Raw genomic sequence first — 22276 nt, forward strand, 5'->3', positions numbered from 1 at the left:
CTCCTTTCAATTGATCAGCAAAAGCTCCATGAGAAATAAAGCTCACAGATCATCAACCAAGTGTAACTAAAATTTTATTTACTTATTTCAAGTTCCCCGTCCTCAGAAGAATTTCCACATTTCCCTGTAATACGCTATACGTACATTTTTATACAAAGTATGCAGCCAGGGCAGCCATTTTGTCTTTGGGTTTTTTAGGATTGCCCCGTCCTCCAGGCCTCCTCCCTCTGCCCCTCCCCCTTCCCCTCCGAGCCCCGCCTCCTCTGTGCATAGGATGCCGCATGGTTGCATGCTTGAGCTCCACAAAATCCTGGAAAATGGGATCGCAAAAAACACAGCCGGTGTGTTGCGTCTCTCCGTCGGCTAGAGGCGAGCGTGCTTTATGGAAGTCTACCATAACCAGAGAAGCATCACATGACTCGCAGCTCTCCTGAGAAACCTGTACCTTATGGGCCTGCTCGAAGAAATGTACCACCACACTGCATTTGTTGCAAGCCATGCGCCATTTAGGGCCAGAGTTTGGGTCGAAGACAAGCACGCCTGTCTCACACTCCACACACTGACCGATGCCGAGCGAGTTGAGAGAGTGTGGACAGGAAGGGTGGGTGCACTCGTTACAGCCCATACCTGCAGGACAAGAAGAGAGAGACAAAGTATGTTGCCGTTTTTTGTTAAAGTCAACCGATGAGTAAAGTAATTTGTATAATTTTTTCTTTCTTTCTGTCAGACCCAGTAAGAGCCATGATGTTAGGGTCTGTAAGTCTCACTGATGGAGTTGTGGCCTTCGTGGTATGACCTCAGTGTCTCTCAGGCACAGTGAAGGAGGTTTGGCTTATTTTCCTGCCAGTCTCATTAAAGGAAAAGTGGCAGTCCCAATAAAGTATAAAGCCTTCTACTTCATAAAACTAACATTTATTTCCAGATAGAAGTAAATTGTTTGAACAGCAGTGAACAGCATTTTCTATTACACTGTAACAGCTATAAATTAAAAAATTAAATCACTGACTACTTTACAGAAACAGCCCTGAGTTAGCGTCATGTTTCAATAAGCCCGTTGTGTATATACAATATCCTTTCCAAAGTTTTGGGACGTCTGCACGGAGGGTTTAATATGGAGTTGGTCGACCCTTTGGAGCTATAACAGCATCAATTCTTCTGGGGAGGCTTTCCACAAGGTTTAGTAGTTTGTTTATGGGAATTTATGACCATTCCTCTAGAATCGCATTTGTGAGGTCAGGACTGATGTTGGACGAGAAGGCGTGCTCACAGTCTCCACTCTAATTCATCCCAAAGGTGTTCAATCTGATTGATGTCAGGAATCTGTGCTGGCCAGCCATGTTCCTCTACACCAAACTCTCTTATCCTTGTCTTTATGGACCTTGCTTTGTGCACTGGTGCACAGTCATGTAGGTACAGGGGTAGGTAAAGGGGCCATCCCCAAACTATTCCAACAAAGTTGGGAGCATGACATTGTACAAAATGTCTTGGCACAATGCAGTCAGTTACGTATTATTTCCAGATAGAGATCCGTCACTCCTGAGAACGCGTCTCCACTGCTCTAGGGTCCGGTGGCAGCCTGCTTTATACCACTGCATTGCACTTGGTGATGAAAGGTTTGGATGCAGTTACTCGACCATATAAACCCATCCCATGGATCCCTCTGCTCACTGTTCTTGAGCTAATCTGAAGGCCACACGAAGTTTGGATGTATGTAGTTAACGATTCTGCAGAAAGTTGGTGACTTCTGTGCACTCTGCCCCTCAGCATGCGCTGACCCCGCTCTGTGGTTCGACGTGGCCTAATACTTTGTGGCCGAGTTTCTGTTGTTTCAAATTGCGTCCACTTTGTTATATTACCACTAACAGTTGACCTTGGCATATTTTGTAGCAGGAAATTTCACAAATGGACTTATTGCGCAGGTGACAAGCTATCACGGTACCATGCTTGAATTGACTGAGCTCCTGGGAGAAACCCCTTTCTTTTACAAATGTTTGTAGAAGCAGTTTGCATGCCCAGGAGCTCGATTTTATACACCTGTGGCCATGGAAGTGATTAGACCTGAATTCATTGACAACTTTTGGCAATATAGTGTATTTTGAATTTGTAACTTTTCATTACCTTTCTTCATGTCTCTGAAGGGAGGGTTGCCGAAGCAGTAGGGACACAGAGGGTAGCTCTTCCCACGGGACCCTGATGTCCACAGCACCAGCTCGAACTCGTCCAGAGGACACCTGAGCTCCTTGTAGAGTTTGATGGCTCCATTCTGGGGCAGACTGTACGTCTCATCACAGTGTGAACAGTGCAGACGGCTCGGCTTGGCCTGGGACAAACACACATCACATGCTGAACTGCCTACATACGGAACATGTAAAGATTAGTAACAATACGCAGGCACAATCTGCTTCGTTATTATACCGGATTTATTTATTGTAATAACAATATTAAAATATTTGTGTCAACTTTTTTGTCGGTTATTCAAAGTATTTAAAATTATTTATTTATTTAAAAATATTACCATCACTAATACTTTATACTCCAGGACACTAGACTTTAGGACTCAAATGTTCATCATTCTGGCATGATTTGACAGAAAATAAAACTAAATAAGTGAATTAATAAGGTCGTCGATTTTAAAAAGGTCCCCAGTGACGTCAACGCTCTGCGATTATGCCTAACGTCCGTGTCTGAGTTTAACGTCACTCAGTCGAGTGCGGCACTTAGGAGGCAAATTAAATCATTAAACATCTTTTTAATACAGGTAAAGAGAAGACTGAGTAGCATTTATGATTAATTTATGAGTTTAAACATAAAAATAGAGATGTAGTGCGTGTGTTTCAGAGTGAGACTGTAGTTGTAGTTGGGAAGTTCAAACGACTTCCATGCATCATTCATTTCCACTGCTGAAGGTCATTCAGAGGCTCAATGGAAGCAGAAAGCTGTGTAACGTCATCCTGATTAAACGCTCGACATTTGTCATGTGATCAAAAAAATATAGCGTCTATTTGCATATATAGCGTGCGTATATATATGTACATACACACACACACACACACACACACACACACACACACTACATAGATCAATCTTATTTGGGTAATATGAAAATATAACTAGAATGTACATTTCCTGAAGAAAATGTGAATGGTGCTTGCACGTGGCAAATCTCGTCACTCGGTTGCTAGGGTGAAATTTTAGGAATTTCCCATTCAAGTCTATGGGACTTTTTTGGCCGCTTTCTCGTCCGCTGTGCGAACATCGTTGGTCGGATCGCTTATATAAGTCATAGCACACCTTTCCTCAATGAGTTCCTTTGACTCATTCATGGGTCTAGGACAAAACCTGTGGGACAAGTTACGCGCCGAAGTTTTGTCCGGAAGAAGATTATCTCAGTATGCAAGATAACAAGAATGTTGCTTTGCAAGCACCATTAATTAAATATTTATTCATAATTAATAAACCACTGCCTGGTTCAATTCTCAATTGGCCAGTCACCACTGTTTAAGTCTTTGAATTACTGATCAGAAGGTCGAGGGTTCGTCAGCGTCAGGCTTCCTCTGCACTCTGAACTCGGACCCCGACTTCCTAACAAGCTGAGCTTTCACTGAAGAATTTCACTGTGCTTTCACAAGTACATGTGAAAAATAGATTCTTTTCTTTTTCTTTCGAAACAATAGGTTTATATAAACGTGCTCCTCATACCTTACTGTTTCTATAGTAACTAATTCACAGAGACTTGTACAGTGAACATAATCTTAGAATAATAAGAAATTTACTGAAGAAAAAAAAAATCTATTATCCGATGATGCAAAGTTTCCCAGATGAAGGCAGTCTTCAGTAATAACAACTTTATTCTTTCTTCATTTTTCAGAGATAGACTCTCTGTTATTACTGAAGACTGCCTTCATCTGGGAAACTTTGAGAAAACACTTTTTGTTACGGATGTGAATTATCAGCTTTATTATCATTATATGTTCTTTATAATATTATGTGACGATACAATACAACTCTGATTGAAGTTAATGTTTGAGTTTGACACTAAAATTTTGTCCATATACCAAAATCTTTCAATCTTTCAATTCATTTATTCATTTTCTAACGTCTATCCAAACTATTCTCGGGTCACGGGGAGCCTGCGCCTATCTCAGGCGTCATCGGGCATCAAGGCAGGATACACCGTGGATGGAGTGCCAACCCATCACAGGGCACACACACACACTCACATTCACTCACACACTACGGACAATTTTCCAGAGATGCCAATCAACCTACCATGCATGTCTTTGGACCGGGGGAGGAAACCGGAATACCCGGAGGAAACCCCCGAGGCACGGGGAGAACATACAAACTCCACACACACAAGGCAGAGGTGGGAATCGAACCCCCAACCCTGGAAGTGTGAGGCGAACGTGCTAACCGCTAAGCCACCGTGCCCCCCCTTTCAATTTAATTACAGAAATTTTTTTCTTACGTTTCTATACACTGTTCCACAGAAATGGAGAAATTAATAATAATAAGACGAAAATAGTTTGCTGAATCCAGATACAGCTAAAATAAGACGTTAGCGGCTCTGTACAGACCTGAATATACTTCATGAAGCGGTGACACTTCCCGCAGCGTGAGAACGGCTTTCCTGAAGCAGCGATGGGCGAGAAGGACACCTCCATCAACTCGTCCATACCTGAGCAACACAGAAAGGATTAGGAATTAATATTAGAGATGACATGACATGACTATTATATATATACACACACACAGGACTGTATCTTCACTGCATTGTAGATATTTATCAAGCTTTTTGTATGAAATGTGGCTCTGATGTTATCAGTGGACCAACAGACTCAAACCTGTCACCGTGTACAAAACAAGCAGCACTGTATTATTTAGATAGTTAAATTACATTATTATTTATCTATAACGTAAAACCTAATCTGTTTGAGACGCAATCCAGTTTAATCACTCACCTGCGATGGAATCGACAAAGTAGTGGAACTTCCTTTTGAAGATGTCTAGTGTGTGCTGCAAGACCTGGAGGAAGTTCGCTTTGCCCAGAGCAATAAGAGTCAGTTGCTTCTCTACTGCACTGCGGATAGTGGGCAAGACCAACTCCGCATCTACACACACAGTAAGGGAAAGGGAAAATCCAGACATCAAAGAATCTCCCAGAATTTATTATAATTGTTTTATTATTTATTTATTTATCTATCTATCTATCTATCTATCTATCTGAATTTTTTTTTTTAGTTTTCTTAATCAAAATTCAAATAATTGCACCTTAGCAAGTAAAAAAAATGTAAAAATCTTAAAGTATTCAAATTTATCTAGTATTTCTGACAATAATAATAAACAAATATATTTCTAGTCATTTTTATGCAAGTGACAGATTATATATATATACATATATATTATTTTTAAGTGAATTAAAATGCGTAAAACTATCTAAAAACAGGACGATTAATAATATTTAATTAATAATAACAATCTTATAATAAGTAATATTAATTACAGTTGCCCATCAGATATTTTCACTTGATATTTGTTGTATATGTATAAGTATGAGACCTATATAAATAATGTATGAAACAATATTCGTGTAGATGTGCTGCATGTTTATAGGATAAAATTTGTTAATATTTATTTTTACAGGGTTTATTCTTTAAGATCCACAAAAGCGTCTATTAACGTTAACAATGTCTCAGCGGTCCTCGGGAGAAGATACGTCCCATCTATGACTCGTATACAGTAAGACACAGAAGTATAAACACATTTATATACAAGATAACATCTATTGTTTCAGGGTGTGTATTCATACTATCCCACCATCCGTCCCTCACCTATCTTGTAGTAGCCGTGAACCAGGACGATTCCCAGATTGGTGGGTTTGAGTTTGCGTCCGTTCTCCACGGTGACGTAATTCCTCTGACAGATGTTATTGATATGAACAGGTATACTAGCATCAGTACCTGTAAAGTAACAGAAGAAGAAAAACTACACAGTTAGAAGTCAATATACTTATCCAAAGGATTCAGGACACTCACTGGCCACTTTAATAGGAACATGGACGTCGACACAAGAATCTAAATCAATGCAGGAAAGCAGGTCCAGAGCTTCAGTTAATACACACGTCAAACATCAGAAAAATGAAATGATGTGATCTCAGTGACTTGGCATATGATCACAACCGCAGGTCTATTGTAAAACTAAATCTTTATCTGTTCAGTCTTTTCCTCGTCTCTCACCGATGCCGTGTTTCTCCATAAGTGTGATGAGCTCAGACTCGGTTAGGTAGTCGGGCGGGCTCGTCTGCTTCTCCAGCAGTTTAATCTCATCGACTGTAAATGTGTCTCCTTTCTCACAGGATGGTAAAGCCTCCTCGAGAGGAATACCCTGCCATGGCATCACCTCTGTAAAACCTGGGGGGGGGCGCAGAGAGTGAGAGAGAAAGAGACAGAGTGAGAGAGAAAGAGACAGATACAGAGAGAGAGAGAGAGAGAGAGAGAGAGAGAGAGAGAGAGAGAGAGAGAGAGAGAGAGAGATTTAATCATTATAGTGTCAAACCAGAGAAGATTGAAGTTAATTAGCAATTAAGTTTCTGGTACAATTCTGTGTTCAACTTTTCAAAACTCAACAAACAAATATCACATACCTGGTGATAGAAGCGTTTTGCCGGTGCAGGTGAATCCCTCAGTACTGATCTGGAAAGCGATAGTAGTCTGCAGATACTTGCAATCATGACTGACTGTGGCTATGAAGTGACGTGTGATGTACTCGTACAAACGCCACCCATCACTGCCTGCAGTACACAGTGTTAATACCTGTACAGTAAATCTGTTCCACTTGCCATAACACGGTTATAATGTATGTATAGTGTAGGTGTGGATTGGTACCCAGCTCGGCCTCGGTAGCAGCTCTCATCGGGGTGATGGGAGGATGATCTCCTGCATCCGCACCTTTCCTAGGTCGGTTAATGCCCTCAGCAAGAAGAGCTCTCACCTTTTTACATGAACAGTGTTGACATTGTTGTAAAATCCTTTATATACAGTATACGTATGCTGTCATTCTTTTGTTAGTAGACAGTAATGACTGTAGTTTGGTAGTTTTATCCTTGATAAGTCTCACCGTCTCAGACCAGTAAGAGTTGTTGGCCTGCTGCCTTAGTGTCGCCTTGAGGTCAAAGTTCTCAGGGTAGTGGGTGGTCTCAGTTCGAGGGTAGCTGATATAGCCCTGTGTGTACAAGCGCTCGGCTACCTGCATGGTGTGCTGAGGACCCATCCCTACACGCACACACACACCATAAAAACACAGATATAACTCCTGTTTAAAAAGTCAGTGGACGAAATCCTCAAAAAATGATGCGCTTATGTCACTTTGGAAATACTATACATGCATCGTAAACTTAATATTTTTAAGCAACGAAAAAGAGAAAGAGAATGAAATATTCTACAGAGTCTAAATTGGCTACAGAGCCAAGACATGCAACTCTATGGAAATCAATTTCTGGGAAAAGAAAAACCAAACAAACTTGAACTCCTACTTTAAATTTTGTCCAATCGTCACTAAATGTGTAACATCATCATCTGAGAGATGCTCAGCCTGTAGGTTGGTTATGTGAGTCTTAAAGAATGTGTTCGTTCAATAAATAATAACAGATTAAGCTGTCATGTGTGTCCAGGTTTGTGCCAGGATAACGTTTGATCCCTGTTGACAATTTTTCTTGTCTGTTTCAGTCTTAAGTAAAAATAGTTACATACTGCAGCTTAAATACCTTTGTGATGGAAAGTGTTACTGTTTACGAGGCTCCTTACCCAAAGCAGAACTAGCCACTCTTAACATCTCCACTGTGTTCAAGGCCAGAGGTCTCTGCTTGGCTTTCTCTTTCTTACTGACCGACTCAACCTGAGAAACAAGATGCGTGTTTTAACAAAACACTCAAAGCATTGGCATTCAAAGGCAGTGAAGAAACTGAGGACACACCAGAGCTTCTCTTGCGGACTTTGACATGTTGACGAACATCTGTCCGATTTCTCGGTCAAACACCCGAACGCGATCCCAATCCAAAGTGATCGGACTGTCCTTGCCTTTAAACACCTGCGTTAAAAAACCCCCAAATAAAATACACACACAACGACTCATGAGTAATAAGAAACTCAGATGGCTGAATGAAATTGTCCATCACTGATGCGGTGTGTTCTTGTTACAGGTAACCATGATCTGGACTCTTACCTTGGCCTGGATGACCCAGTAGGTCTCGGGTTTAAAGGACTGGATCTTGTCATGACGCTCCACACAGAAGCCCAGCGTCGGCGTCTGGCATGGACCGAAGGAGATCAGGGAGGAGTCCAGGTTCCCGTATTTTCCCTGGAAATATTTTGTTTGGAATCTGAATAAAGGAATTAGAGTGGAATAAGAACGAGCATTGAATTAAAATAAATCTGATAACAAGCAGAAATGAAAACAAAATGAACCCTTAACATATGTCAGTAGAAAAGATGGCTTTATTTTTCAGATATACACCAAGCAACCGGAAGAAATAACCAGCTTACTGATTAAAGAGATCTTAAAGTTTAAAGCTAAAGGTTAAAAATGGTAAATGTTTGTATAAATATATGCATACAGAGTATATATATTAGGGCTGGGCGATAAAACGATAGCAATATGTATCGCGATAAAACGCTCGATATTTTTTTATTCTTCGTCGCAAGAAAACAGAGGTTGCGAAGCAAGTTTGTTTGCATTAAAAAAGGCAGTAGCTCTCTGGTAACCTAGCAACGCAGGGAGTGACATGCTAACAGCCGATCATGTAACAGTATCAGTATGTAACAGTTTGTTTGTGCCATATCGTTGTCTCGTGCTGGTCTGCTGGATTCCTCTTCAGTAACCGGCGACTGATAAGCAGAAAATGAGCACCGCAGCGAGCGAGGAACTTGTAAATAAAAGAGGAAAAGTCAGCTCGTATGGCAGTTTTTTGGATATTATAAGTCTGACCGTAATCACAAGAAGGTGAACAGCTAGTGAACTTTTTAGCACTAAACCCGCACTAAATTCTCAGGTTTCTCTGTTTATATTTAACACTTTGCACTAGTTTATTACACTTTATTAAGCATTTCTTACATTTTCTTTCATTTTGCAACTTCAACGTTAAGAGATAATAGTTAAGTGTTCATTGTGACTTTAGACTTATGTTTACATTTTAATTATTTGAGTTTTCCTGGTTGTTGACATTTCTGTCTTAATAACTGAGGGGATTATGATCAGAGGAAAGTTAAGTTTAAAATAAAAATGTTCTAATGTAATATATTTTTCTCCTGGTCCTTATTTTAAATGGGTCATAAAAATATCAAGACAGTATTTTCCGCACTATAAGGCGCACCGGATTATAAGGCGCAGTCTCAATTACGGGGTCTATTTCTGTACTTAACCCATACATAAGGCGCACCGGATTATAAGGCGCATGCTAAAACATACGGTCCACAAAAAAAGGTAACGGAAGCAAAACAGTGAGTTTAGTTGAACTTTATTCTACTATTTAACAATATACACACACAATAGTTTTTAATCAATCTTCTCCACTCCCGAACCATAGATACATTGATGTTGAATTCTTTCAGCAGCTCTATTCCCATTTACAACCGTGTAACTGAGAGCCTGTAGTTTGAATTGTGCCTCGTAAGCATCTGATTTTTATTGGCAAACCAACTTAAGGTGCATTTACCGCCACCTACTGGACTGGAGTGTGGAGCGCGTAATGGTTAGGAAGAAACAAATGTTGTTTTGCAACATACCGGTAGTATACTGTACCTACCGGAGGCGTGGCGAAGGTAAGCGTACGTACTGTACATATTACATAATGTCCTCTGATTGGTTTATCGCTGCCACCGTACGTAGTGTATGTATTACGTCCCTGTGTCAGCGGGAAACGGTCCGACAATCAGTCGAGCGGAGCGCTTACCAAAGTCGCACAACAACATTTTTACAGATTTTTGGAACTCGGTGCACACATGAGGCGCACCGGATTATTAGGCGCACGGCCAATTTTTGAGAATATTTAAGGCTCTTAGGTGCGCCTTATAGTGCGGAAAATACTGTAATTATCGATATCGACCGATATGAAACACTGATATCGTGATACAGTTTTCAGCCATATCGCCCAGCCCTGACATATATATATGAACCATATTACTGACTAACAACAAAGCATAAGGGTGTCAGTGTACGAATGTGTACCGTGTGAAAGCACAGCCGATCCGAAGGTCCAGTTCCTGCCGCGCGTCCACAGACAGAGCCTCGTTCTTATTGGGTTCTCCCAGCCGGTTCATAGCATTACAGATGTCTGTGTCTGTGATGGAGCTGAACTTGGCTCGGTACACAGTGCGCTCGTTACTGTAAGGCTTATTCATCACCGGCAGGATGGCATCCAAGACCTACGTCACGAAAAATAAAAAAAAATATCGATGTGTACTTTTTGACTCGTTTGCTACATAACGAGTGCGATTCTCATTCATTTTACCGAGACAGACCTCAAAACAGATGTTCTCTCCTTCTTTATCACAATCCAGCCACAACACAACATAGTCACAACCTTTAGCTTCAACCTAGAAATGAATAATGGAAATAGAACCAAAAAAAAATATTACATTGCAATACAATGGTTTGTTCTTAATAAAAAAATAAAATACAATAAAATAGTCACCCAACACTACTCTTGTCAAAATCTTTGCCTCTTCGGTACAGTGAAAACTTCATATCTAACTTTTTATATATATAAAGAAAAGAAGGAGGCACCTGTAGAAATTTGACCATGCTGAGTTTAGGGTTGGCTTCTTTCTTCTCAGTCGGTGCTTTACTGAAGAGCTCAGCAGGATCCACTTTATCCCAGTTATTGTATTTCCCTATTATAGATAGTGTACAGATGAAGATCTCATGAAGTCTGAAGTCTCGAGTCTAGTCATTTGATATAAACCGCACTACGTGACATGGACGGTTCTCCATAATGACAACGCACGGATAAAACCGTTGCTACGAACACATGATAAACTTTTTGAAGAATTGGGTTGATTCTTTTTTTTCCTTCTTCTTCTTAAAATCGCTATTATTAATATACGAAGATAAAAGGCTTGCCTGTGAAATCCAGACTCATGACGTGACCGCAAACCGATGTCATCTTAAAGCGCACGTTTTGGCCCACGAAGGATCCCGTGTACTCGTGCACCGAGCATGCTCCGTTCAGACCTTTACGGCTCGAACAGCTGCCTGTTAAACACAATACGAACAATGTACGCTCTTTTCAAATGATCGCTGTCTGTATTTCAAGCATTTTCATTTAAACTATTGGAATCATGAATCACTTTTCTGTAGATTTTATGATGAACTGAAAACTTAAAAGTCATCTCAAGACACCCTTCCTGTAATTCCTTTGAACTCGTCTTTCCGGAAGCCCAAAAACTGAACGAGCGCCTGTTTTGTGCCCAAGTCCATCGATGTCGTCATCATCATCCACTATCTTTAATCATTCATACAATATCTATCCTCCACCATCCCCTTCCCCCATCATTCACTCCATCAGTCTAATCTCAAAGCGGTGGATGACGCTGACTAGTGGTTACTGGTTAAATGTTCTTTTGTTACGGCTCAGTCAAGGACGAGCTTCTCGTTTGCATAATGAGGGACAGGAAGTGACATGAGCATCATCCCTGCCTCCCCTGGGTTACCTCATGTCCTCAGGTGGGTCCTATTCAGGAGAGACAACATAAATAGGAAGCGCAAGTGCCCAAGCTAGGAACCTTAGAGAGTCACCAGCATCTTTCTCACATCTCCTCTACAGAACATCATGCAACAGGTAAAAGTCTCAGTATTAACTCGAGCTTTCCTCTTGAATGCATGCGTAAAACTTTGAGACGGATTTCAGGATTTTCTGATGCTTCTCTGCAGATCAGGAAAACCAGGACTGCGTTAACAGCATTTTAAAAACGACCTCAAACGGTCTCTTAATCTTTTATATGTAAAGCATTTAAAAATTTGAATTTTTTTCTTAAAGAATTTTTACATTTTAAATTTATAAATGAAAAGAATATTTTTTTAATCACTTTCACCTAAATCGTTATTGTGACCATCATCATCATCATCATCTAGTTAAAAAATATTTTGTTCAGACTTCTAATCTGCTTAGATTTTCTTAATACCTGTTTTTAACTTAACTTACTTTTTCTTTTCTTTTTTTAAGTACTTCTATATTTATACAAAAAATTATATTTTATAGGAATTATTTTTATTATTATATTTCTAACGTTTTAAAGTTCTATAAAAAAAAACTTTTGTCTTCATCCTACACGTGGACACAAGCAATGTTAGTCGATGTTAAAGTCGATTCTGCATGAAAGAGAACCTGTGAGATTCATTCTCTGTGTGTCTCTCTCTCTACCTCTCACTTCCCCCTCCACTCTCTCCATCCCTCTTCATTTCTCTCTCTCTCCCTCACTTCCCCTGCACTCTCTCCATCCCTCTCTCTCTCTCTCTCTCTCTCTCTCTCTCTCTCACTTCCCCTCCACTCTCTCCATACCTCCTCGTGTCTCTCTCTCACTTCCCCCTCCACTCTCTCAATCCCCCTTTCTCTCTCTCTTACTTCCCCCTCTGTGTGTCTCTCTCTCTCTCTCTCTCTCTCTCTCTCTCTCTCTCTCTCTCTCTCTCTCTCTCTCTAACTTCCCCCTCCCCTCACTCCATCCCTCTTTCTCTTGCTCTCTCTTACTTCCTCCTCTACTCTCTCCCTCTCCCTCCACTCTCTCCATACCTCTTCGTGTCTCTCTCTCTCAATTCCCCCTCCACTCTCTCAATCCCCCTTTCTCTCTCTCTTAATTCCCCCTCCACTCTCTCCATCCCTCTTTGTCTCTCTCTCTCTCTCTCTAACTTCCCCCTCCCCTCGCTCCATCCCTCTTTCTCTTGCTCTCTCTTACTTCCCCCTCCACTCTCTCCATCCCTCTTCGTGTCTCACTCACTTCCCCCTCCACTCTCTCCATCCCTCTATTTGTCTCTCTCTGTCTCTCTTAATTCCCCCTCCACTATCTCTGTCCCTCTATTTCTCTCTCTCTCTTACTCCCCTCAACTCTCTCCATCCCTCTCTCTCTCTTTCTGTCTCTCTCAGCTCCTGATTCTCCTCACTCTGACCCTGATGATGTTGGCACCGAGTCTGTCCAGCCCCGCTGTGGGTTGCTCTGTGGACGAGGGGATCTCTCCTTCCTGCATCCCCACATTATCCAGTTACTACAGCCAAGTGAGCGACCTGCCCAGACACCTAAACGAGCGCAGCCTGGCAGCATGGAAATATGTGTGAGTAGAGCAACAGAGTCGGCTCAGGCTCAGTTAGAGGAAAACACCAGCCAATAGCGCATTATACATATTATTATTGAAATAATTCAGATGTATTAAGTGATTCTCTGCTAATGTGTATCATCTCCGTGTCTGTTAATACAACATCATGTCGCTCGCACGTGCCCATGCAGCTTTCAGGTAACTTACAGACTAATCAGGTCTTTTCTCTTATCTTCAGCGAGAGGATCGATATGGACCGTGTGCCGCAGGTCATCCATGAAGCCGTGTGCCTCGAGAAACACACCTGTAACGGTGTGGATAGCAACCTCAGCGTGGAGAGCATCCCGATCTCCATCAAAATCCCAGTGCTCAGGAGAAACCCGGGATGCCTACACCACTCCCTGGAGTTTGAGTCGGTTAACATCGCCTGTTTATGTGCAACAGCACGACGGATCTAAACATCGCCTTATAGGCTTTTATTTTATTATTAGAAAGCAATTCCACCGTGTCCAGAAACAGACGTCATCCTATTGATCAAAAACGCCTATTGGTCAGCCATTATACTCATGTAGTGTCAGTGATATCCTGAAAGCTTGTCAAAATTCATGAATAATAAAGCATGAAAAATAAAATGAACTTTGTCTATAGATTTTTTAAAAGCTTCTATATGCAATAATGTCGGACATGCACATGAGAGTGAGAAATTCCCATGTTAATAAAATGTTTTTCAAAAGTCTAAAAATTCCATCAAATTGCACGATAAACATAAGAAAATGTGATGTTAATGTTAATGTCATTTCTAATAATAAAAAAATATCAATGTTCTATTACTGGCAAATTTAAAATAAAACGAAAGAAAAAAAGGAAAGAAAGGAACAAAATAGAAAGAAAGTAGTCAACTCCTCAAAACCCACACGTTATAGCGCAAAAGTGCAACAAAATAAAGGCAGAATTTCATTAAGGTCGCATTTTCTCCCTAATCTGCAGCACAGAGCTTTGTGAAGACGTACTGCGTTAAGGCTGGAGTGGAAGAACCCGAATGTTCTGCACAGAGCTCTGACTCGACTCCACTAAACAGCTTTGGGATTAAAACTAGAACCCGAATTTTTCTCACTATAAAGAAGTTCTAGGGCTTGATGGTCAGGTGTATACATACGGCACCATAAAGTGAGTTTACATATTCCTGCTTCATGTTTTATCGGTGCAGATACTATCATTACAATTCAGAGGTGTTTGTGTGTGAGTGTATGTATGTATGTATGTGTGTGTATATACAGTGCGTGTGTATATATGTGTGTGTGTGTGTATATATATATATATATATATATATATATATATATATATATATATATATATATATATATATATGTGAGTGTGTGTGTTTTTGTGTGAATATGTGTGTATAAGTATGTGTGTGTTTTTAACTCATTTTATTTTTTAATACTTATGAAATGCTGAGGATGGATCCACAATCTGTGCTAGAAAGAAATCAGCCTCAGCTACGACATCATGATGTAGTGAAGTTTATAATAATGACCACTTGTAGAGCTGTTGTTCTCTGTTTCACAAAAATATTCTGTAAAGTTGAACATTTATTTTAACTTAGTTTTAGCTTCAAACACAATAAGGGCTTGCTAGCACATTTACGCCAACCAGCTCTGTATAAAACCAGTAATACTTACCTTCACTGTAAGCACTAATATAATGAGTACAGTTGTAAAATAAATAAATAAATAAATAAATAAATAAATAAATAAATGTTCATATCTCACCCACCTTTAGAGAGGATTTTGGCGATGGACTGAGCCAGAGAGGGCTTTTCAGCCACCATCAGCACTGTCTTCATCTCTGCACTAGCTAACAGCTAATAGCTAACAGCTAACTTAATTTCTCACAGAAAAACATCCAACTGAGATTAATTCTGCGTCGAACATAAATTAAATTAACGTCGGTTTTCTCACAGGATTTATATCTTGAACCTTTTTTAGTGCAAATTATATTGAAAATAGAGCGATATTTTTAACCGCATTAGAAAGCATACTTTTCTATTTCCGGGTCACATGTCGACACGATAAAAGTCCTCTAAACTACTTGACGCAAAGTGTTTTGTTTTTTTCCTTATCTTTTTTCTTTTTTTTTTCTTTTTCGAAAACATTTCTGGAATGAAGCACAGTAAAGGTTTGAATAAAAAATATGTGATAATCATATCTGAATGCGTCTACACATGTTTTGATTGAGCTACTTTGGTGCGTAATTTAGTTTTCTGGCATCCCTCTATAACAGGTCACTGGTATAATTATGACCATTCTGTCCATCATCAAGCTTTAAGGGACTAAGTGACTTTAATACTGTTTAATTTGTCAAGAATTGACTACATTTACTGCACAAAAAAAAACTCTTGTTGATGAAGAAGTGCTTGAAAATAACAGCATTCATAAGTGTATTGTATTTATACAGTTGCACGCGTTTATAAGGAATCAAATGTTTGTTTTATATTGTTTTGAACGGGTGCAAAGGAAACAACAGATGCTGGTGACCTTCTGAAGTGACCTTGCGGATGAATGTTTTTTAGTCTGACTCATGGTCATCAGACTGAAGAATAGAAATCGGATGTTATATCGTTTTTTATGTCAGAGCTTGACCTTGGCTTATTTTTTCTTTAATGAACAGCGTAGTGTTGCTCATTCATTAATCTTCAGTAAACATGTTATCTTAGTTGCAGTGGGTGCAAGAAGGGGAATTCAGCACAGGGCAACACACATGCACCCGAAAATCTACACTTTTGGACCATGGAAGGAAACTTGAGAACCCAGAGGAAACCCACACAAACGTTGGGAGAACACGTAAACTTCTACAATGGCAGTATGTATGAAATCAAGGAACGTGTGAAGCAGCAACACTACTCACCATGGGTAGTACCGACTTATAACATTCAGGCATCAACTTGATTATATCCCCACTTATTAATTTGTATTCCACTAAGAAATGAGAACATTTACTGTGTATATATATATATATATATATATATATATATATATATATATATATATATATATATATATATATATATATATATATACACACACACATATATTATATACATTACATACATTATATATATATAAAACTTTTACGTTGTTTTCTAGTGGGGGGGGGGGTGAGAGGGAGAGAGTGCGTGAGAGAGAGATTATGAATGTTCTTGCAGAAAACCGTTTCAGTTTAATCATAATTTAGGAATGCGTCGTTTGAATAATCTGCAGCTTTAGCGCCCTCTAGTGGCGATTATTAATTACACCTCCATAGTCTTTAAGTTAAGTCAAGAGTCAGGAAGCTTTAATTTTCATTTCAGCCATATATAGCTTAAGCACCATGGTGCTACATAGAACAAGACAGACCTAAGTAAGTTAGTCCTAGACACGTAAAGTGCAACCTGGTGCAAACAGTGCAGGACAGGAAAGAAAGACAAAAAGACATTGCAGGACAGGGCATAGCAAGACAGTAAAGGACAAAAGATAAAAAGACAGTGCAGGACAAAATATAAAAAGACAGTGCAGGACAAAAGACAAAAAGTCAGTGCAGGACAAAAGACAGTGAAGGTCAGAAGACAAAAAGGCAGTGCAGGAAACTGGTGTCTGATGGGAAACTAATAAAAAACTTTAAATTTGCATAACATTTTTGTGAATGATTTAAAATCTTTCAAGTGACATTGGATAGATGTACGTATGTTGAAGATTTAACAGCTGTTTCAGTGAAATTGAAATTGAAATTTGTTCATATCAATAAAAAGTAGGATCCTGAAAATGATATCCTGTCTGACTACAAAACAAAGCCACAAATTAATTAGACAATTATTAAATTCCTTTTTAATGATTGACAAAACATACGTATTATCTAGTCTGTTGGATTTTGTTAAGGTAAATAAAATGTCCTGAATTAGAAGGAAATCTCTGTCCTGAATTAGAAGGAAAAATTGAATTAAATTAAAAGAATAATTTATGGTCATTAGGTCTAAAACTATTTCAGTGTCGCTGTTAGATTTTTGTTATAAGTGATTGGATTGGATTCCTAGTTAGTGAATAAAAATAAAGCTACACAGCGTAACCACCAGGTGGCAGCAAATAACAACAAATTAAGAAACACAGCAACCCCAAAACAGTTTGAAAAGAAATAATAGGTAAAAACACATCTCATAAATATAATGAGCTGAGTGTGTACACCGAAATAACTAACCATCAGATGTAACAATGGCATTTATTTATTTGTTTGTTTGTTTGTTTATTCATTCATTCCTTTATTTATTTATTTTGAGGAAACTTGTCAGCAAAACTAAATAAACAGGATATTATATCTGAGATTTTAATAGTCAATTAACAAAATAATCTTTCAGTTCCAAGTTAGTTCTCTGGAAATGGGTGTGAATTTGGGTTTGTCTTAAATTTCTGGTAATTTCATCTTCTTTGTGTCCCATTTGGATCTTTAAAAAAAATAATTTTAGCAATAAAGTGGCAGTGAATCTTTGTGAAAGCAATGACAAATTCTTTTAGATTTTTTAGAAAATTGTAATTCCCTGTAGAACCATTTAGTCAATGATTCTTTAACCGTTTATATTGTCACATTAAAACTGAATAATAATTTCTCCACCATAAAGCTCCTTGCACATAATGATAACATTTATGTTTGCGCTTTGGGGTCCCTTGATTAATAAAATAATTAAATATCTATTAAGAGTTCATTCAGTAAACAAACAAAAAGTGTTTTTCTATGGTATCTGAATAAATTCTTTCAGGCACTTTTATTTTTAATAGCTGAGGCTCTTTAGTGTTTTCTGTTTGTACCCTTTTTATTTTCTATTATTTATGATTAATGAAGAATAATTAGAATTTATTGTCACCTCACAGTTTACTGAGTTTTACAAAATATCTGAAGAAATATGATATTCTCAGGTGTATAATGAAAACATTTAACAGATTTTGTTTCCAGGCTTCCAGTAAATTGGATCATATCGTTATTATATCATTTTAATTATTTTTATCATCATTATCAGACAATTTTTGTGCTTACTATCTAAAATACTCAGAAAAAAATGACAGATTTCATGCTCACTGACTAAACATTGAGGCTCAGCTTGCCCTTTTTTAGACGTACAGTAAGTCCTTTACTGTTAACACAGATTTACTTGCTGTTGTGCCCTTTACAAACAAGTTGTGTCCTGAAACATAATAATAATAATAATAATAATAATAATAATCAGAAGAGCTTTATTGCCAGGTATGTTTTCACATGTGAGGAAATTGTTTGTGACAGAAGCTTCACAGTGTAACAGAATGACATATACAATATATACAATTGGTATTATTATTATTATTATTATTATTATTATTATTATTATTATTATTACTGTGGGAATACTTTAAAAGTAAAGTAAAGTGTGTAGTTTATGTAACGGTTCTCATTTTATTTGCAATTTGATGTCGCCTCCATGAGATCATTTTGTGTTACCAAGTAGACAGTAACAAAGTATATATAACTCATCTCTCATTACAAGAAACTAAAAACGTCTGCAAAATATTTTCTTATTTTATTTTTTGTAAGTTTTACTATATTACGCTGATGTGGGAGAAAACAGGGTTGGTTAACATATCTGAACATGACACTCTTTCAGATCGAAGGAGTTCGATCACAGAGCAGCATAACTTTTAATTGGCTGAGAAAGCTTGCTGTAAGCCATCTATACCGTACATTTGATACAAACAAGGAGTTAAATGATAAATATGGACGCTTTCATGTTCACCTTATGTTAACAAGTAGCTAGTGATGTGATGTGTATCTTCTTTCCCCAAACAGTGAGCTGTATATCCAGTGATACAGGTTTAACAAGTGAATATATCTGTGTATTGATTAGTCTGAATTAAATATTACTTAATATTTAGAGGAAACTTAAGAAGATCTTTGTTTATCGTTGATGCAGTAAGCAGTCATGTTGATTTGATGCCACTTGCTGAACTCAAGGTTAAGGAGACCAGTCTCAAGTTTTCCAGTTGAGGAAGCATTTTCTTTTAATTTTCCTAGTTAGAAGTTGGAAATTTCATGTTATGTGGTTTAGAGGAACACAGCTAAGGGTTCAGAAAGTCCAGCTTATCAGACGAGTCCCTTGATCTAAGAGATATGTGCTGCTGTGGCATTTCATTTTGGGAAATGAATGTTTCTAAACTCATAAGCTCCTAAGAAGTCTGTAGAAACTGACCATGTGAATTATATAACAGTCAGTACTTTTATTTTTTGACAATTAAGTTTGTTAATAAAAGATTTTACCAAAGGTAAGTTCACTGAAGTGTTTTTTCTCCCTGTATTTTAACACATTTGTTGTTCACTAATTGCAGTGCTAACAATATTCTCATCCTGAATGACTGCAAAAATAACATCCTGAAGCGTTATTATCCTATAGCTGAAATTAGATGGATACTTTAATATTTTGAGCCTACATTTAAATGTGTCTCTAATATATCTGTATAGTATAATGTTATTTATGTCTGTACTTTTGAGAGTCACAAACAGCTGGAACCAAATTCCTTGTGTGTGTCAACACACTTGGCCAATAAACCTGAAATTTTGATTCTGATCACTAAAGACAATATTTCTTGTACACATTTTCCTGTGAAATGAGAGAAAAGAGCAGAAATACCAAAAAACAAAAGAAAAAATCAGAAACTTGCACAAAAGCTACAATCCAATAAAGACTTTACATTTATTATTATTACTACCTATTTCCATTTAAGACTAAAGAAATACAGAACAAGAATTAAAATTTAATGTCCAGTTAAAATAAGAATAGATTGTTTGTGCTTTCAAAACATTGATGTATAAAAAAAGTAAAAATATGAATGGAAAAAACAAACAGACAGGAATATTCTTGCATATTATTTTTGGAAACATTTATTAGATTATCAGATGAGTTAAGAATGGTGTGTGTGCGTGTGTGTGTGTGTGCGCGTGTGTGTGTGTGTGTGTGTGTGTGTGTGTGTGTGTGTGTGTGTGTGTGTGTGTGTGTGTGTGTGTGAGAGAGAGAGAGAGTGTGTGGCCTCATCGAGGGTATCCTACTTGCTGAAACTCAGTGAACAATTAAATTCCCATTTATATTGATCTGTGTGTGTGTGTGTGTGTGTGTGTGTGTGTGTGTGTGTGTGTGTGTGTGTGTGTGTGTGTGTGTGTGCATGTGTCTGTGTGTGCATGTGTCTGTGTGTGCATGTGTCCGTGTGTGCATGTGTCTGTGTGTGCATGTATCTTTGTATGTGTGTGAAAGAGAGAGAGTGTGTATGGGGGTGTGTCTGAGAGTATGTTAGAGTGTGCGAGAGCCTGTGTGTGTGTGTGTGTGTGTGTGTGTGTGTGTGTGTGTGTGTGTGTGTGTGTGTGTGTGTTTGTGAAAGAGAGAGAGAGAGAGAGAGAGTGAGTGAGTGAGTGTGTGGGCGTGTGTGTGAGTATGTTAGAGTATGTTTGTGAGCCTGTGTGTTTGTGAGAGCAAGAGAGTGTGTGTGAGAGAGAGTGAGTGTGTGTGTGTGTGTGTGTGTGTGTGTGTGTGTGTGTGTGTGTGTGTGTGTGTGTGTGTGTGTGTGTGTGTGTGTGTGTGAGAGAGAGAGAGAGAGAGAGAGAGAGAGAGAGTGTATGTGTTTGTGAGAGCAAGAGATTGTGTGTGTGGGAGAGAGTGAGTGTGTGAGTGAGAGAGAGATAGAGAATGATAGAGTGGTGGTAGTAGGGTAATGTGATGAGTCATGGTTGGTATAACTGGCTGATCTATAGCCTACAGTTCATCAGTATTCTACACCAATCCACGACACATCCCACACCACAGCACGAGAGAAGTGTAATCGCAGACGTGTTCCGTTCCTTGTGAAAGGACAGATGGAGAGGAAGAGCAGGAGGAGAGAGATGAAGAGGAACACTATAGATTTCTGCCTTTCAGTATGGAGGTGATGTTAAAACAAAGTCGGGGATTGTGTGTGGAACTGTATCGAAAGAAGAAAGGACAGAAATGAGAAACATCTCTCTCTTTCTCTCTTTATCTTTCTCTCTCTCTCTGTCTATCTATCTATCTCTATCTTTATCTCTATCTCTCTCTCTATCTCTCACACACACATACACACACCTTGATTCTCGTCATCTCACCTGTAATCTTCTCTTCTTTATTTTCTTGTGTAATATTTCCTCTTCTAATTTTTTTAATGTAATTTCTTTCTATCCTTTTCTGTCTTCTTTTTTTCACTTCTGATTTTGTCTTCTCCTTTTCACTTCTCTTCTCTTTTCAGTAAAAATTTAGGAAACGTATTCATCAACAAAATCTATCCATTCTTTTTTTCTTGCTTCTAATTCATATGTTTTTAAAAATGTAGGTTAATTCTCTCTTTCGTCTTTCATTCTCTTTTTATCTATGATCACTTTTTTCTCCTTTTCTTCCCTCTTCTCCTATTCTTTCATTTTCTTTCATCTCCTTTTTTTTCTGATTGTTTGAAAATGTATCAATAATAAAAAAAAATCATGTTTTACAATGAAACTATTAAGCTGTTAAAAAAATCATTATGAAACATGTAAAGCGGCATTTTTTTAATGCTCTAAAACGTAGATCAGGATTATTACATACAACATATTATTAACATATAAAGTCTATGTGACTTCTACTTACAACAAATATCTAAAATATACAGTGTTTTGGTGGGATAAAAAAACATACATATAAAGCTTCAGAAGGAAAAAAGTGACCAAAGACATAAATGAGAACAGACAGGAAACATGGGAAAGGGAAAGAGAGATAGAGAAAGAGAGAGGGAGATTGGTACATGACACACAGGAACTAGATTAACTAGTTTGAGCCATCCATCCTCTCTTCCCCCACCTCTCTCTCTCTCTCTCTCTCTCTCTCTCTCTCTCTCTCTCTCTCTCTCTCTCTCTCTCTCTGTCTCTCTCTCTCTCTCTGTCCCTCTCACTG

The 22276-nt window shown here is 38.4% G+C and overlaps 1 protein-coding gene across 1 annotated transcript; it reads right to left on the reverse strand.

Annotated features, from left to right (window-relative positions):
• Positions 1-57: 57 nt before the first annotated feature.
• Positions 58-15373, reverse strand: top3b (DNA topoisomerase III beta). Its single transcript, XM_027162808.2, has 17 exons — positions 15076-15373; positions 11116-11247; positions 10780-10886; positions 10515-10589; positions 10222-10418; positions 8221-8377; positions 7972-8085; positions 7803-7893; positions 7117-7271; positions 6885-6990; positions 6644-6790; positions 6237-6410; positions 5832-5960; positions 4962-5111; positions 4578-4678; positions 2119-2320; positions 58-627 (listed from the first exon to the last, which is right to left on the reverse strand). Exons 1-17 carry the CDS (start codon positions 15143-15145, stop codon positions 149-151), a joined length of 2586 nt encoding a protein of 861 aa, XP_027018609.1. The 5' UTR covers positions 15146-15373; the 3' UTR covers positions 58-148.
• Positions 15374-22276: the final 6903 nt, after the last annotated feature.

This window comes from Tachysurus fulvidraco, chromosome 9 (genome assembly GCF_022655615.1).
Source record: "Tachysurus fulvidraco isolate hzauxx_2018 chromosome 9, HZAU_PFXX_2.0, whole genome shotgun sequence".
Lineage (NCBI taxonomy): Eukaryota > Metazoa > Chordata > Actinopteri > Siluriformes > Bagridae > Tachysurus > Tachysurus fulvidraco.

Excerpts from the sequence above, each read along its gene's own strand:
- top3b (XM_027162808.2), bottom strand. The coding sequence starts at position 15,145 with ATGAAGACAGTGCTGATGGTGGCTGAAAAGCCCTCTCTGGCTCAGTCC. Across the intron at positions 10,887-11,115 it reads CATGAGTCTGGATTTCACAG|GGAAATACAATAACTGGGAT; the intron begins GCAAGCCTTTTA and ends TATCTATAATAG. Across the intron at positions 6,411-6,643 it reads CAAAACGCTTCTATCACCAG|GTTTTACAGAGGTGATGCCA; the intron begins GTATGTGATATT and ends GCCCCCCCCCAG.